Source organism: Peromyscus leucopus, chromosome 9 (genome assembly GCF_004664715.2).
Source record: "Peromyscus leucopus breed LL Stock chromosome 9, UCI_PerLeu_2.1, whole genome shotgun sequence".
In the NCBI taxonomy this organism is placed as follows: Eukaryota; Metazoa; Chordata; class Mammalia; order Rodentia; family Cricetidae; genus Peromyscus; species Peromyscus leucopus.
The window spans coordinates 108843976-108859562 of NC_051070.1; the positions used below are offsets into that span (position 1 = coordinate 108843976).

The 15587-nt window shown below is 43.1% G+C and overlaps 1 protein-coding gene across 1 annotated transcript; it reads left to right on the forward strand.

Moving 5' to 3' along the window:
* The first annotated feature begins 9848 nt into the window (after positions 1 to 9848).
* On the forward strand, positions 9849 to 12563 carry LOC119088598. Its single transcript, XM_037208831.1, has 3 exons — positions 9849 to 10227; positions 11076 to 11256; positions 12120 to 12563. Exons 1-3 carry the CDS (start codon positions 10124 to 10126, stop codon positions 12459 to 12461), a joined length of 627 nt encoding a protein of 208 aa, XP_037064726.1. The 5' UTR covers positions 9849 to 10123; the 3' UTR covers positions 12462 to 12563.
* The last annotated feature ends 3024 nt before the right edge of the window (positions 12564 to 15587 follow it).

Here is a 15587-nt window from a genome sequence, read left to right on the forward strand (position 1 = left end):
GTCTGTATTCCAAACACATCTGGTGAAATGGCTCATCACTTCTTCAGATCTCTAATAAATGAGAAATAAAGGTTGCTAGGGTATTAGGTCAGGATGGTGGGGAGGAAAGATCAGTCCCCAGATGTAAACAACCACATTGTAGAGTGTCCACAAGCCTATTATAGTATGGAGATGTGGTGGGAGATTGTGGGTGTCCTGTCAGAACAAAGATAAGTCCCATAATCAATGAGGAGAATTACCCCGAATCATCAGCAGAATACATTCTAGCCCTCATAAAATACCAAAAGGTGATTAACTAGTGACATGTCTGCCTAGGGATACTAAGAACCAGAGTTCCCCAGGGGAGACCTCAGACACAAGAGCAAACACTCCCACAAGTGTAAGGCTCCAATTCTACACTGGGGTTTGAGGAAAGATGAATGGCTAGTGAGAGGCTACACACAGATATGCAAAGGCATTCACAGAAAATCAAATGTGTCATAGTCATGGGGATAGTATGCCATGTCACTGCGGTGGTGCTAACCCCAGAGCTACACAAAAGCCAAATTCTTTCATTGGAGCCACCTGTGACAATGCACATGCCCTTAGGAAAGGTGACACAGCCAGCTTAAATTACAACATCCTTCAGAGCATGAGAGAAGTAGGAAAAGGACACAAGAGGACAGATTATTAGGCCTCCTTTACCATAGAACTTTCCCAGAGCCCCATTTCACACTTTACAACTTACTGACAGTCCTGAAATGAAGAACTAGCACCATGTTTGGTCTGGATTGAAAATTCACCAGAAGTCTGGACTGTGGCTTCAGAAGTATACTTGGTGAATCCCAGAACAAATGAATGATGTGAGGAAAACTGTGTCCTTTCAGATGTTATATCACACTGACAAGTCATGCTAGACAAGGTGAGCTATCTCAGTAATGCCCAATTCTAGAAGTCAAAGCACAGCACCGTTCCTATACACTACCTCATCTCAATTAATCCTTACAAATTGAAGGATACACAGCGACAGACGAGACTTTGCCCAGGCACGTTCTGAAAGCCCAGACTTGAGTCTCCCCTCTGTGGATGTCAGTTTCCCATCTCTCTATAGGGAGGTGGATATCTTAGAAGTCCGTTATTTATCTCTGTTTCCCTGCACAAGGGGAATCAGTGGACAACCTCTTAAGGCTTACTCACACTGTAAAGGATGCTCCTTGGCTGCAGAGCCATCAGCCATGTGCTTTCAGATGCATGGTGGTAATTGCTACTGTTATAATCACTTGGATAGTGTTGGGATGCCCAAGTCACTTGCTCTGTGCTTCAGAGTCTCATGTTAATGGAAAAGTCATTCAGGGACAAAACATAGTCAACAGATTCACAAAGTCATCCTCACTGACAGTCCAGGACACCCAGAGCTGGCAGGAAGGGGACTGTCTCAGTCCAGGTCCACTGAATCTAACAGCTCTCAGGCTGAACTGGAGACCTGTGTGCTATCAACAGCTGGTAATTCAGAAACCTCGGGGGTCATTGGAAGACAGCAGCATTTGGGGGCTCCTGCCCTGCTAGTGGCTATGATGTCATTTATGAGAACCTCAGGGTTTTCCAGGGTACTCTCCTTTCCCTATTATCATTGGCACATAACTAAAGGACTCCAGTGGCAGTGAAATCTAGTCATGGTACAGAAATTTCATTAATTCCTCTGTGCCTCCTTCCAAGAAGTTCCCAGTTCTTTAGTCCTAGCCCTGGAAAGCTGAAGCCCACCACATCCACAAAGCTCCCCAGCCCCTTCCAAAACTCACTGCCTCTTCCCCAGGACCATTTTTTTCTTGTTTTCCAGGGAGACCTAGGACCAGATTCCTTCTGCCTCACTCTGGTCTCTCCATGCTGTCCATTCTCTCTCCTAAAAAGAACTCTGAGTCTGGATAACATGTCTAGAGGCCAAGCTTGTGGTCACTGAACAAATGACCTCAAGGCAGTCAGTGTTGCTACAACACTAGTGACATCACTGGGATTCCAAGAGCTGTCCAGGATACAATAGAATGCCCAGCAAAGCATGTACTGATGTCATGGGGCACAGCCTTTGCCTCTTTGCTAATTAATTCTCCATGAACTGACCGGAAGCTGTGGTTTCCTTTTCAGGAGTCTCTCCTGTGACACAGGGGAAGTCATTCAGCACCCCCTCCTTCCAAAGCTAGAGATTTCTCTCTGCTTCATAAGATTTTTTCCGTAATTCACCCATGTGGAGTTGAACACTCACTTTATAAACACTGCCTAATATTGGCACTTACCCTCCTCACATCCATACTCAATAATATGAAAAATAAATCATGCCAAGGAATTTGGTCATGATCATTGAGGAGGAGGCTTGAATTCTCTGAAGTGATTAAGCACCTGAGGAAGGCTATAAGGTGACTATTGGGAATTTGTAAGTGAGCTGGGACTGTTATGAGACCCTAACTGCTCTAGAATGTCCTCTTTACATGCCTGGTGTCTTAGCCAGCATTCTCCAGAAGTAATACAATGATTCTCCATGGAAAGGGTATTTGTTAGAATGGCTTACAGGCCGTGCTCTATCTAATCCAACAATATCTGGCTGTGAATGGAAAGCCCAATAATGCAGTAGATGCACACACATCAAGACTGGATGTCTCAGCTGGTCTGCAGTATATGCTGGAATCTTAAAGAAGTAGGCTTTAATGCCGGTCAAGGAATGGTTGTGCTAATAAGGCCAGCCAAGGAATGGTTGTGCTAACAAGGCAAGAGCAAGCAGTGATATGTAGTATGATTCTTAAAAGGTCTTATTAATAAAAACAAATCTGGAGCCAGGTATTGGGGGTGACCACTGGAAGATCAGAGAAGCAGAACAAGCCACAGCCACTCACCTTGCCAGTTCCTCAGCTGATCCTGTTTCCTCAGACTGGATGCCTCTCAGCCCTCATCCAGAATGAATCTGCCTAGGGATATGGAATTGCCCATGTTGCTAGAAAGACCTACTTCATGCATGCCACCGCCAAGCTCATCCTCCTTGGATTTATCCTGGTTCAAATCTACCTCTTCCTTCTGCTCCATTTCAGTGAACTTACCTCCCTGGGCACCCCCAACCTGCTGTAACTCCGTGGTGCCCCTTAAGCAACCAGATGTGTGGCCTCCCATAACAATATGTCTTTGCCTTGGGAAAGGCAAATCAGTTGACTACAAATTGTGACTCCTCTCAAGATATTGTTAATATTTGGTGGTTTTCCCCCATTGAAGTTTTCTTTTAAAAATTATCCAAAGTATAAATCATCATACCAAAATATCACTAATTGAAATGTAGATAGTGAATATATATGTATTATATATTCTAGTAAACCAAAATGGCAGTGGTTTACTCACTTTGTAAAGGTATCATGACAATGATATAAAAGTAACCATATTTCTGCAGTTCAACACATTTAAGCCCAGACCAATACAAGATTTGGAGTAGCAAGGTTTACCTGGTATAGGCAGCGTGCAAAGTGTAAACTGATGGACCAAGACAGACACGGTCAGTTCTTCTCCACTGAACTCTAACAAGGAATCAAATGTTTGTCTTCATTAAGGATTACAGCAAGACAGACCAAGTTGACAGCGACACAGGATGATTGTAAGGATGGTTCCTAGCTCTGGGAAAGAGAAAGTTCACTTGTATTGGTGGAACAGCTGGTCCTGGATTTTCTCTGTCAACTGTATTCTGCTTACAGAAATCACGACTTTATCTGTTCAAGAAATTATGTCTAGAGATAGATTTCTTTGTTTTTGAAATATCCTTTTGTTATATAGCCCTAAGTAGTCTGGAATTTGCTATATAGTATAGGTTGTCCTTGAACTCTAAAATTGCGACCTGCCTCTGCCTTGCTAGTGCTAATATTAAAGGCATGGACCTCCACACAGGAGTTGAGGAAAATATTTCTTGATTGACTTCGTTGTTTCTGTTTTCCAACTGGTGTATGGAATCGTGAAGTAACTAGAGGTCTGTACTGTGGTCTCTCCTGTCTAAATACTAGAGGGAGATGCAAAAAGTGTTATAAATATAGGGGTTTCCTTTTTGTTGTCTTATGAATAATTGCATAATAAAGAAGAAATAACAACTCAGAGAACTATAAAAATGAATCGAAGGTTGACAAATCTACCATCACATTCACGTGTCCATGGTGGTTTAAGTTTATCTCTAATTAGGATCTTTGAGATCATTCACCATGACCACTTTAAGTACTTTTAACAAGTATATACACTTCCATGTGTTTATTTTAGGAATAATCTGTCTTATTTTTTTGTCTTTATAACCATTTTAGGCTATATTATTTAGGCAAGTTTTGTAATTGTTTTAAACTTTAGGCAGCATATTAAATGAGCAAATTTGGTATTTGATGCCAAAATAGGATCCTGAATTCTGACGTTGACTGGGTTGTAAAGACTGACAAAAATCTAGAGACATTATGTAAAAGCAGAGGAGACTGCTCATGTACCAAGTAGCATTGAGTCAGTTTGTAAAACGCCCACTTGATTTTACTGTTATGCATGCTTGTGTGTGAAGGATTTCCCTGTATGTATGTCTGTGCACCCTGAGGACAGAAGAAAGAACTGGATCCCCTAAGACTGGAGTTTTAGGCAGATATGAGGCCCCTGCTGGGTGTCAGGAACTGAATTCAAGGAATCTTAAATACCAAGTGATCTCTCTAAGACCTGAGAACACACCTCTTCAATTTAGCAGGTAGAATGGGTCTCTGGGTAACCTATGTGAGTCGGCCTTGTGGAAATTTTATCAACTCTTTTGTGACATAAATGGATGGGTAGCACCATTTCAGAGCTTTGAATGAATTCTTGAGACTTTGTTCACAATATTCCTACTCAAAGTAGACGATCTTGCTGGAGCAGGCCATTACTCTACATCTCACAGGTTTCACTGTCATGGAAAAGGATTGAGAACCCAGAAGGCATCTGCAGAATCCATACTTGCAGCTCAGCAGCTGGTGGCACACTTTGTTCATGGATTTTGAGTTCACCTTCACTCATGCTATCCCAGGATCCCAATGGGCAATTGTGAAAGGCTATGGGAAAGGATTAATGGAGTGCAGAAGGGAGAGGTTCCTTTCCTTCTAGAAGCCCTTCATTGTCACATTCTCTCAATCTGGCTGTTAAACAACCAGGTCGTGCAGAATGGAGAGGACACATTTTGACCTTTTCTGTTTACTTCTTCCAATCTTGTTGGAAATGAATGTGTTAGGTAACAAAGTGCAGATTTTTTTAAACCAGTTGGTTATATCTGCTTTTGAGATTTATGAAACCATGGGTCTTTTACTCAAGTGGAAATGAAGCAGAGGTTAAAAATTGTTAGTGGTCTCTAATGATAAAATTGAAAGGAATATACAGATATTTGTGGACGAAAATGGAGACCATGGCATTGACAAGTGATAACATGAATGACAGTGTAACATTCCCTTTTTATGAAAAATAAGACATCTCAAATTGTCCTTAAGGCTCAAGAAGAGAGTAAGTACTGACTCCAGGAACCAGAGGTCACACTAGAGAACTCTGTCACAGAAACACTTCAACTGTTGCTTCTGACTCTGTTTCCACTTCCACATCTGTTGCTGTTGCTCCTGCTTCTGCTGTTTCTGCTTCTCATGCTTGGGCTTCCTCTCCAGAGGCTCCTGGCTCTCTTGCAGCTGCTTCTGCTGCATGCCTTTACAGCTGTTGTTACTACTGCTGTAGCACAAGGTAAATGAACCCACTCTACAAAGACACAATGGGCATACTCACAGCTAGGATTCTGTTATTAAGGAGAAAGGAGAAAAGAATAAGTAAGACTGTGACATGTGTTGAAAATAGATAATCATGTCTGACGTACAAAACAAATTCTCTTTTGGGCTAACATTCATGATGAACATATTTTCTTGTGATGGGTTTATACTCAAGGCCATAGTCAGGCATTTCTCAGTATCACAATCATTTATACAGTTGGATCCCATTTCTACTTACATGGAAAGCAGTGTTATACAAATACAATCATCACAGCTGGCAAATGTGAGGGAAACCCATTGCCTTGGCCTGTTGTTAGAGAAATTCATCCACACAGAAGTCAGACTGCTGTTCCTCACCAAGAACCCACTTGCCTCCAGTTCCACTCACAGTACCTGCCAGTGTCTCCTGACACAGATAGATCTGGCTCCTGTTTCATCTCTGACTTGAACTTGGAGTTTTCTGTCCCTGACCCTGCAGGGAAGTAACACTGAACACTCCAGCATTTTCCTGTTCTTGAATCTTTTTTCTCTGGCTTTTCTTTTTTTTAAGTCTTTTTCTAAAGACATTTTTGTATTCCTTTACATGCCAACCATAGATCCCTGTCTCATCCCTCCTTCTGCTTCTCCTCCAGGTTTACCCTCGATCCACCCTCCTCCAAAAGTGTCAGAGCTCCTCCCATGGGGAGTAAGCAGAGCCTGGCACATTCAGTTGAGGAAGTACTAAGTCCCTCCCCCTGTCTGGACAAGAGCTCCCATCCTGCTGCAGACTTCCCGTCTAGATAAGAGTTTCCATCCTGTCCCATTTGGACAAGAGAGTTCCCATCTGGACAAGAGAGAGAGAGACTTCGTGAATCTGTCAGCTCTGTCTGAACCAAGTGTGCTGATAAGACCAAAAACGTACCACAAAGAGATGGGCAGACATCAAGTCAGAAGTACATACAACAAAATGAAGAGCAATACAGCATCACCAGAACCTAGCCTGCCTCCAACATCTAGACCTGAACATCAAAAATTGGAAGAAGCAGAATAAAACAGCCTTATCAATAATATCATAAAGAAGGTAGAGGCTTTTGTAGAGGAAAAGACAAAAAAAGGGAAGAACAATATAAACAACTACAGTTTCCATTTTTAGTATAACTCTATCCTTCATGTGCAAATATATACATGAAGTGAGTTAAAAGTAACCTATTACTGAGCAATATCTAATAAAACTAATGGAATATAATAAGTTTTGACTGTTGAGCTGTACAGTCAGGGAAGGTACTAACCATTTTTGAGGAATGTGAAGAATTTGTGTATAAAATAAATGGTCCTTGTCTTTTCAAAGAACAATCTGTAAAATCACTAAGAGCAAACTCTCCAGGACTTTTAGATATAATTTTGGGTAATACTCATTCAGCATTTTCAGAAACACTAAAAAGCTGATGTACTGGGTAGTGATTATCTATAGATCCCATGTAACATGCTAATGCAATCTGCCAGTGCTCATCAATTTAAATCAAATAAGCTGCATATTATCTACTGGCAGTAATTTCTGTAGGCTCCATACCAGGAAGTTGTTTAAAAATTGTCCTTTCCATTATCATTAAGTCTATCATTTCTTGATAATAAGGAGATGCAGATACTTGTGGAAAGTCATACCTCACATAAATATCTATAATACTGTTGCCTCCTGGACATATACTTTAATAGGAGATGAACATTCACTTTTGTTCCCACATGGAAGTACTGAGGCATTTCCAAACAATCAGAGAGCAATCTCTGGCTATGGGAGAAAAGGGTACTGAAGCATTTCTCTTGAGAGCCAAGAGAGATTCCTGGAATGGGAAACCTGACTTCTGGAGACTTATGAGGAAATCTGGTTAGCAGGGAGGAAATGACAGTTCCTCATGACATCAGGGGTGTCTCATGCCTGGACATTCTATTGTATCCTGGAGACTTTAGAATGTTATCTGATGTCACCTGTGTTGTAGCAACACCAACTGCCCTTGGACAGTTGGTTCAGTGCCCTTACAGTTCAGCCATGAACATGTTGGGAAGACTCAGAAGTCTATTGGGTAGAGAGAAAGGAGAAGGAAAAGAGACCAGAGAGAGGCAGACACAAGCTGGCCTTCAGCTTCCATTTAAAAGAAGAAGGAAATGGTCCAGAAGATGGTACAGTAAGTTGTGAGCAGGAAATTGGGATGTTCCTGCAGGACATGGGCTTGAGCTGAAACTTCCAGTAATGGGACACAGGAGGTAGGAGTCTCTGGGAACCAATTGGACTTCCCTGCTTGTCATGGCTCCTGAAATTCAAGGATTCCAGAAGAGTAATTTGTCTGTCCCAGAAATCAGGAGAGAGTAAGGCCAAAGCTGTTGTGCTGTGAGCTCTTGCCTTTCAATCCTACAGGAAGGTAGGGGTTGAGAGGGAACAAAAAGGCCAGCATTAGGGTATGAAGTTCAAGTGAACTGCATCCAGCAAAAAGCAGGTCATCAATGTACTTCAACCTCAGTGTCTTCATTAATTTACAGCCCATCAGCTCTATGCACCCTCCTTTGTCACTGAGGCGTCTTGGTGAGGTTGATGACCATGTTCTGCCCCTGTGTGGATTCTCCATTTTTGCCATGTGCTTAGAGTGACCTGTCAGGATATTTTTGCATTTTTAATGATCTGAGTGCTTGTGGACTGTGTCAATTTTATCTTGTATTTGAAAGCCACAGACTAGTGAACCCTGCAGCCAAGTTGAATGCAGAGTCCAGAGCTGTTAATAAGCCTGAGGAGGCTTGCGCCTTAGTTACTTAAAGCATGTGCTAAAGGATCAGAGGAAACAAGCTGGCTGAGACACCTATCTCCCGACACAGAGATGGGAGACCTAAGATGCCCAAGGCGGCATCTCAATCCAGGGCAAAATTCTTTGGGGTGTCACTGAATTGCTTGCTTACATCCTTTCTCAAACACCTTCTCAGGGCTCAGGGTGACCTGCTCTCTATGTCTTGTCACAAAGCATGTTCACTTGTGTTCATTCATCTATCCACAGGGGCCTCCAAGGAACCACCACCCACTCCAACCAGGCTCTCAAAGAGGCAAGTGAAGCAGAAGGTGGAGAGCCTGACCACTCAGCTCCAGGTGATGACCGCCCAACTTAATGATCTGAGAGACCACCTCATATTAGTAACCGAAGGATCCTTGGACAACAGGTGGTTACTGTTTCAAAATCCATGGTGACTGTCTCAGTTCCACAATTTCACCCTTATTTTATTTTGTCTAAGAAATGGACTTCTGGGAGGTTGGGTGCACCTTCAAGGTGTCCCTTTGCCCAACACCATTTCTCTAAATGCTTCCCTGAAGCAAACCTGGGCAGGATGAGATAGGGACATAGACGGTTCTGCTTCCTCCAAATGAAAACCATAGCCTATGGCCTGAATCACATGACTCAGGAATCAAGGCAGTAGTGTGTGACTTCCCAGCATGCATTTGGAGAGATCCTGTAAACTGGTGGCTAGTGTGAGAATGCTGTTTTTTTTTACTTGCCTGGAAAGACATTGTGTGCTGGATGCTTCTAGTAACAGCTGAAGGGTTTTTGTACCACATCCTAATATGTGGCAGCAAGGCTTGGTACTGATGTCTGCTGCTCTTGGTCCTCTCTAAGGTGACAAAATTGCATGCATTAATTTGTCATCTATCACCTTCCCCTCTCTCAGTTTCTCTCCTCTCTCTCTCTCTCTCTCTCTCTCTCTCTCTCTCTCTCTCTCTCTTCCATCTTTCTGTATCTGTGTGTTTGTGTGTTTGTGCATATGTATCCCTCCTCACCCTGCAATCAACTGCCTATGGTTGAGCATGAAGTGTTGCTTGTCTCAGTATCTAGGTGTTGTCTACATCGTATACTGGGAGCACCATTTTGAGCAGCATAGCCCTTTGCCAGTGTGTTCACCTTGGTGTCAACTGGGAATGCTCTGGGGGAATTTATGAAGCTGTCATAATATTGAGTCCCATCCTCAGAAATATTCATGATGTGATTTTAGCCTCTATGTCAATATAGGCACCCTGGAATGAGAATCTCTTATTTGAAGAGAGCAGCAACATCACAGTATCTGGTGGGCCCAGACCTGTGATAGACTCGTGGGAACTCCATAGCAAGCTGTGCAGGACTCCTGAGGGAGCTCATTCAGTCCCAGCTGCATCCCTCTTAACACCCTGCCTCTGCTGGCCTGGGACCAGAAGAGCAACTGTAATAAGCAGCCAGAGGTCCCAGTACATAGGAGCCAGGCTGTGACATCTCATTAAATCCAGTAATATAGAACACACTGAATTCATGTGATCCTTGAGGCCTGTATTCATAGAATTCTTTGCTTCTGAGTCCAGGCCCTACCACAGGCCAAATCCTTTCTATGAAAAGCTCAAGATGGAACATCAGCAGGTCATGTCAGACCTGCAGAATTTTGAAAATGAGAATTGGGAGGCCTCACAGAAGCTCAGTGAGCTGACCAAAGAGAAAGTCTTCCTTTGGTAAGTGCTTATCTTGGCAGGGACCCCAACTGTTGTACAATAGCCAACTCCAATTTTCTTTGTCTCTGAAGTGCAGGGTCTCTAGATCTACTTCTGGTTTTTCTGCTTCTTAGCCAGCAGCATTAGCAAGCAGCCTTTGGACTTATGCCTCTTTACTCAGTTTTGCTAAGGTTTAAAGAGACTATTAGCTCTTCCAAGCACTATATTGTCATTCAGTAGCCTCCAGATCAGTGGTTATTAACCTTCCCAATGCTGGGATACTTTAATACATTGCTTCTTTGTTTTGATGACCCCAAACCATAAAATTATTTTGTAGCATTGTCTTAAGTTTATTTTGCTACTGTTAATAATTTTAATGTAAATGTCTATATAGGACATCAAATATGTGTCCCTTGTGAAAGGCTCCTTAGATCCCAAAGGGTTCACAACCCACATACTGAGAACCACTTGTTCAGAAGAGCAATTGGCATCACAAGAGGGTTGTCAGGCAGGGGCTGACTGCTCTGGGATCTATGCACCCTCTGGGTCTCCTACTTCCCCAAGTGTACTTGCACATTACCTGCTGGTGTTTCCTCATGACAGTGGACTGATTGGGACAGGTGGGGTACTCCTCCAGTTTATGGAAGTGCACGAATTTCTGTTATTTGGGGGGTGGAGTCAGAAATAGTTTGATTCTTGCAGGAAATAACTGTTCTCTGCGTTTGGCCTTGAGTGCCACTGTCATTGCTGTTGAATGTTCTTGTTTACATCTTCTTGTGAACGTAGGATAGGGCTGGGTTGTTGAGGCATGGTGATGTGGGTGACCAGAGGTGGCTGACATGGTCTTACTATTTGGAGTGTGTTTCCAGTGATCTGCAGAGCCGGCTCCTGATGGAGCAGAGTCAGCTCAAAAAGAAATTGGATATGTTGAGGCAAGAGAAGGAGAACCTACTAGAGGATTGGGTCCTGCTGAAGCAACACTTGGGTGACTTGCAAGTGCTCAGTAAGGATCAAGAAGAGAGCAGTGACCTCCAGAACCAGCAGCAGGAGGTAGGGACAGGCAGCTGAGTCACAGTTAAGTCCAGCATCATTTACTTATGTATCCTTGCCAAATCTACCCATCCAGACACCTGTGCTCTATCTCATCACTTTTCTCATCCAGCCAACCACTTCATGACATAAAATTTTTCATTCTGTATCTGTGCATTAGTATTTCTGGGAAGTGAGTCTCCTCTGAGAATCTTTGTCATTGACATGTAATCCCTGATACTCTTCTTGAACCTGTAGTCAATGGGGAGAAACAGATCAATCACTCATCACACAGCTACATGTCATTATGATGGCAGGATTGCTATACATAGACTTGAGTTTATGAGTAAAAAATTCTCTATCCATCTCCACTTAGACTGACCAAGCAGTGTGCTCCCCTAGGCCATTTTAGTACCCAAAAATGGAAAGCTGAATTTTGGGACTTTTCCTAAAGGCTGGTGCGCTTATTCTAAAGATAACTGCTCCTCTATCACTTTGTTGTTTTCGTCTTATCCCTTTCTCTAATTTTCTCTCACTCTCTAGTGTGTGTGTGTGTGTGTGTGTGTGTGTGTGTGTGTGTGTGTGTGGTGTGTGTGTGTGTGTGTGTGTGTGTGTGTGTGTGTGTGTGTAATGGAGGCATGTGGGAGTGCAGTGCATATTTCATGTGATGACAGCTAGAGGAGAAGACTGGGTTTCTCTCTTTGTCAGTCTCTGTCTTATGAACTTGAAGCAGGCTTTCTCATGTCCCCAGGAGCTTGGAATTTCATGAGATTGACTGACCAGCAAGCTCTTGGGATTCTCTGTGTGTGCTTGTACTTGTGTGAGAATGTATTGTCTATACGATACTCAACCCTCCAATAAGGACACAATCTTGTAATGAACAGGAGCAGCAAAGAATGGAAGAGAGACTCCAGAGCTTGCTGAAGCAGAGGGAGCTGGTCACACAACAAAAACAGCTGGCATTAAAGCTGCAGCATCATTTGACTGTCTCTCAGATGAGACCCAGGCTGAAGTTGGGGTATGGAGCCAATTGGGTCCCCTGTACCAGGGCTCTCTGTCCTTTGTGGGCTTTTGCTTATCAGCAAGACTCCCTTCTCCAAGCATGGGTAGACCAACTCAGAACTCAGAGAATTATGCTGGTCCCGTCAACAAGAACTTCTGTCCAGCAAACAATATGTTTGATACTCCCTGGGTCTATAGACTTGTGTCCCATCCCTCCCTTCTGATTTCTCTGGTATGTTCTCAGCAGGCTTTCCTTGAACTCAGAGATCTGCCTGCTTATGCCTCCCAAGTGATGGGATTTAAAAGTTTGCCTCACCATATCTGACTGAAACTACATTTTTATACAGGATTAGCACCTCTAAGATGAGATTCACACCCTTGTAACTATTTGATGTAACACTGGCTCTCTTCATTGTTTGAGCATTTCCCATGTAAAGTGTACTGGGTATATAATAAGTTTAGTCATTGGCAGGATGAACCCAGGTAGATGTGTCTGCTGAGGATTTTTCAGAACCTTCACTGAGTGTTGTATAACAGACTCCTCTAGAGTACCAGGATGTAGATTTCCAGCTGTAGGCCTAAGGATAACACAGCTCTTTTTGTTTATTGCCAGAGACCATGCAGTGACAATGTTCTCAGACACATGGTCAAGAAATGCTACTTTAGCATGACAGGCTCCACCTTGTGTATTACCTGGGTGCAAGGTGCCTTCTGGGCAGGAGGCCTGATCTTTTTACATGACCTTATTCAGCTGTCTAGTTTTCAAAGTTGTATTAAGTCTATGTATAAAAATGAGGTGGTCTTTTTAAAATTATTTTTTATTCATTTTACATACCAACCACAGATCCCCCTTTCTTCCCTCCTCCCACTCCCCACTTACCTTCTTCCCTGACCCTTCATCCCCTCCTCCTGCAGGGTAAATTCTCCCATGGTAGGACAGTTAATCCTGATACATTCTGTTGAGGCAAGACCAAGCCTCTCCCCACTTTATCAATCAAGAGCAAGGTGTCTGGCCAGAGGTAATGGGATCCAGAAAGAGAGCTCATGCACCAGGAATAGATCCTGATCACACTGCCAGGGGCCCCTCAAACACAACCAGCTCCACAACTGTCCCCCATATGCAGAGGGTCACAACGGTTCCCCATATGCAGAGGGTCACAACTGTCCCCCATATGCAGAGGGTCACAACGGTCCCCCATATGCAGAGGGTCACAACTGTCCCCATATGCAGAGGGTCACAACTGTCCCCCATATGCAGAGGGTCACAACTGTCCCCCATATGCAGAGGGTCACAACTGTCCCCCATATGCAGAAGGTCACAACTGTCCCCCATATGCAGAGGGTCACAACTGTCCCCCATATGTAGAGGGTCACAACTGTCAGTCTAAATTTCCTGAGTTCCTTTGGGCTTGGTTCAGTTGTTTCTGTAGATTTCCCCAACACGATCTTTACCACCCTTGCTCATGTAATCCCTCTAAAAACAACAAGAAGGAACACAGCTTGGAATTTTAAGGTTTTCTCTATCAAACCTGTGAGAGCATTGTATAACATGGAGAGGAAAATAAAATAATATCAATTAAAATCAGGAATAAGGACAGGTGTATGTGATGGTGCATGACTTTAATTCAAGCTCTTTGGGAGCACAGGCAGGAAATCTCTGGCCTCTTGTAGCCATCCTAGAATATGGATCAAGTCAGCCAGAGATGCATATTGTAACCCTGCCTAGAAAGAAATAAACAGAAATTGGAAAAGAAAACAATGATGTAGTTGATGAGAAAATCATCATGAACGGTCTGTGTATCTCCTCTGTGCGATTATATATGACTTTAATATGCTACTCCTTTTGTTTAAATGGTGTCTCTATACTGTAGGAAAAAGCTGAGTTCTTTCTCATTAGAGCACAGTACATACAGTACTCATACCAACATCTGATACTTGTTAAGGGCAGAAAATAATTCAAGGCCCAGCTATTGTGTGACACTTATTCCTTAGGAGTATATACAATGACTGCTGCCAAAGATCAGTGTTGACTGTCCAGCCCAATTGAGTTTTTGTGATATCACTGAATGACTGGTGACATGGTGGATCCCCACCAGGACTCTGCCCTTACTAACTTCCTCCTCTAGGTCAGAAAGTCTCCAACATGAGCTGGAACAATCCACAGCTCAGGATGAGAGCCTCCTGACCACAGAGCTGCTGCAGCAGGAGCACTAAATGTCATAAGTAAGTGAGCCACCATGACATCCCATCCCCAGCAACATGGCATTTATGGGTGGAGTTCTTCCTTGATTATGGTTTCCTGTGTGTGAATAGGCCCTGAATTTATCTAGCTAGTGACCCAGCAAGGGTGTTTTAGAACTGATTGCCCTTTCTTCTCTCACAGCACCCTTTATGAGAACTGAGGAGACTGAAGGAATCCATAGTCAACTAGAAACACTGACATTCTCCACTCTATGATCAAGGCCTCCTCAGAACAAGATATGTACTACAAGTTGTGAAATCCACCAGTGAGGCAAATATCATCTGCCCTGCAGGTCGTCCATCCATAATCTCATCCATGTGTCTGTTGACTCACTAGTAATGGAATAAAGAAACCATCAAGAAGATGCGTGAGATTCAAAAAAGTAAACACCAAGAATTATGCAGAAAAAGCTGACATCTACCAGCAAGTGTTCCCAGTGAAGGCCACAACAACAAGGAGAGACAATATGATTCCACTCATAGTTACTCTGAAAGTTTATTGCTACAAACTTTTGGTAGCTGGCTGAGTCCTGAGCCCTTCATATGTGGAGGGAGATATGTCAACGGAGACTGTGTTGATGTCATGCTGCTATCCAGACAGAACACACAAGGGAAGCATCATATTCTCACTCCAGTACAGTGCTGGACCTACTCAATTTCATGCACATGTGATGGTGAAGAGAATTGTTCTGAGAGATGATTTAGGAAGGATATCACCATGAGCTTTTATGTCTTTTGGTAAGAGATGCTCCCTGTGTCATTTTTTACTCTTGAATGGGCACACAGACACATGTTGGCAGACAGAATCATATAGTGGCAACATGGCATAAGATCAACTTTGGCAAGGACTTAACCTAGAAGCCCCCAAAGTGGCATGACTGCACTTGTCTGGAGGAGGTTATTTCAGTGCAGGGTTCTCTTTCAACTTGTGTCCAAAGCCAGCCACAGAGCATAGGATATCTGCATGAAGAATAAACTTCTTATGTAATAGTTTTGGTTTGTTTTGGGGTTTTCATGAATTTAGGTTTTGTTGTTCTTTGTTTTGTTTTGCTGTTTATTTTTTATTTTTTGGTTCTTTGTTCTTTCTCTTATTTTATATTTTGCTAAAT

Excerpts from the sequence above, each read along its gene's own strand:
- LOC119088598 (XM_037208831.1), top strand. The coding sequence starts at position 10,124 with ATGGAACATCAGCAGGTCATGTCAGACCTGCAGAATTTTGAAAATGAG. Across the intron at positions 10,228-11,075 it reads AAAGAGAAAGTCTTCCTTTG|TGATCTGCAGAGCCGGCTCC; the intron begins GTAAGTGCTTAT and ends GTGTGTTTCCAG. Across the intron at positions 11,257-12,119 it reads TCCAGAACCAGCAGCAGGAG|GAGCAGCAAAGAATGGAAGA; the intron begins GTAGGGACAGGC and ends TGTAATGAACAG.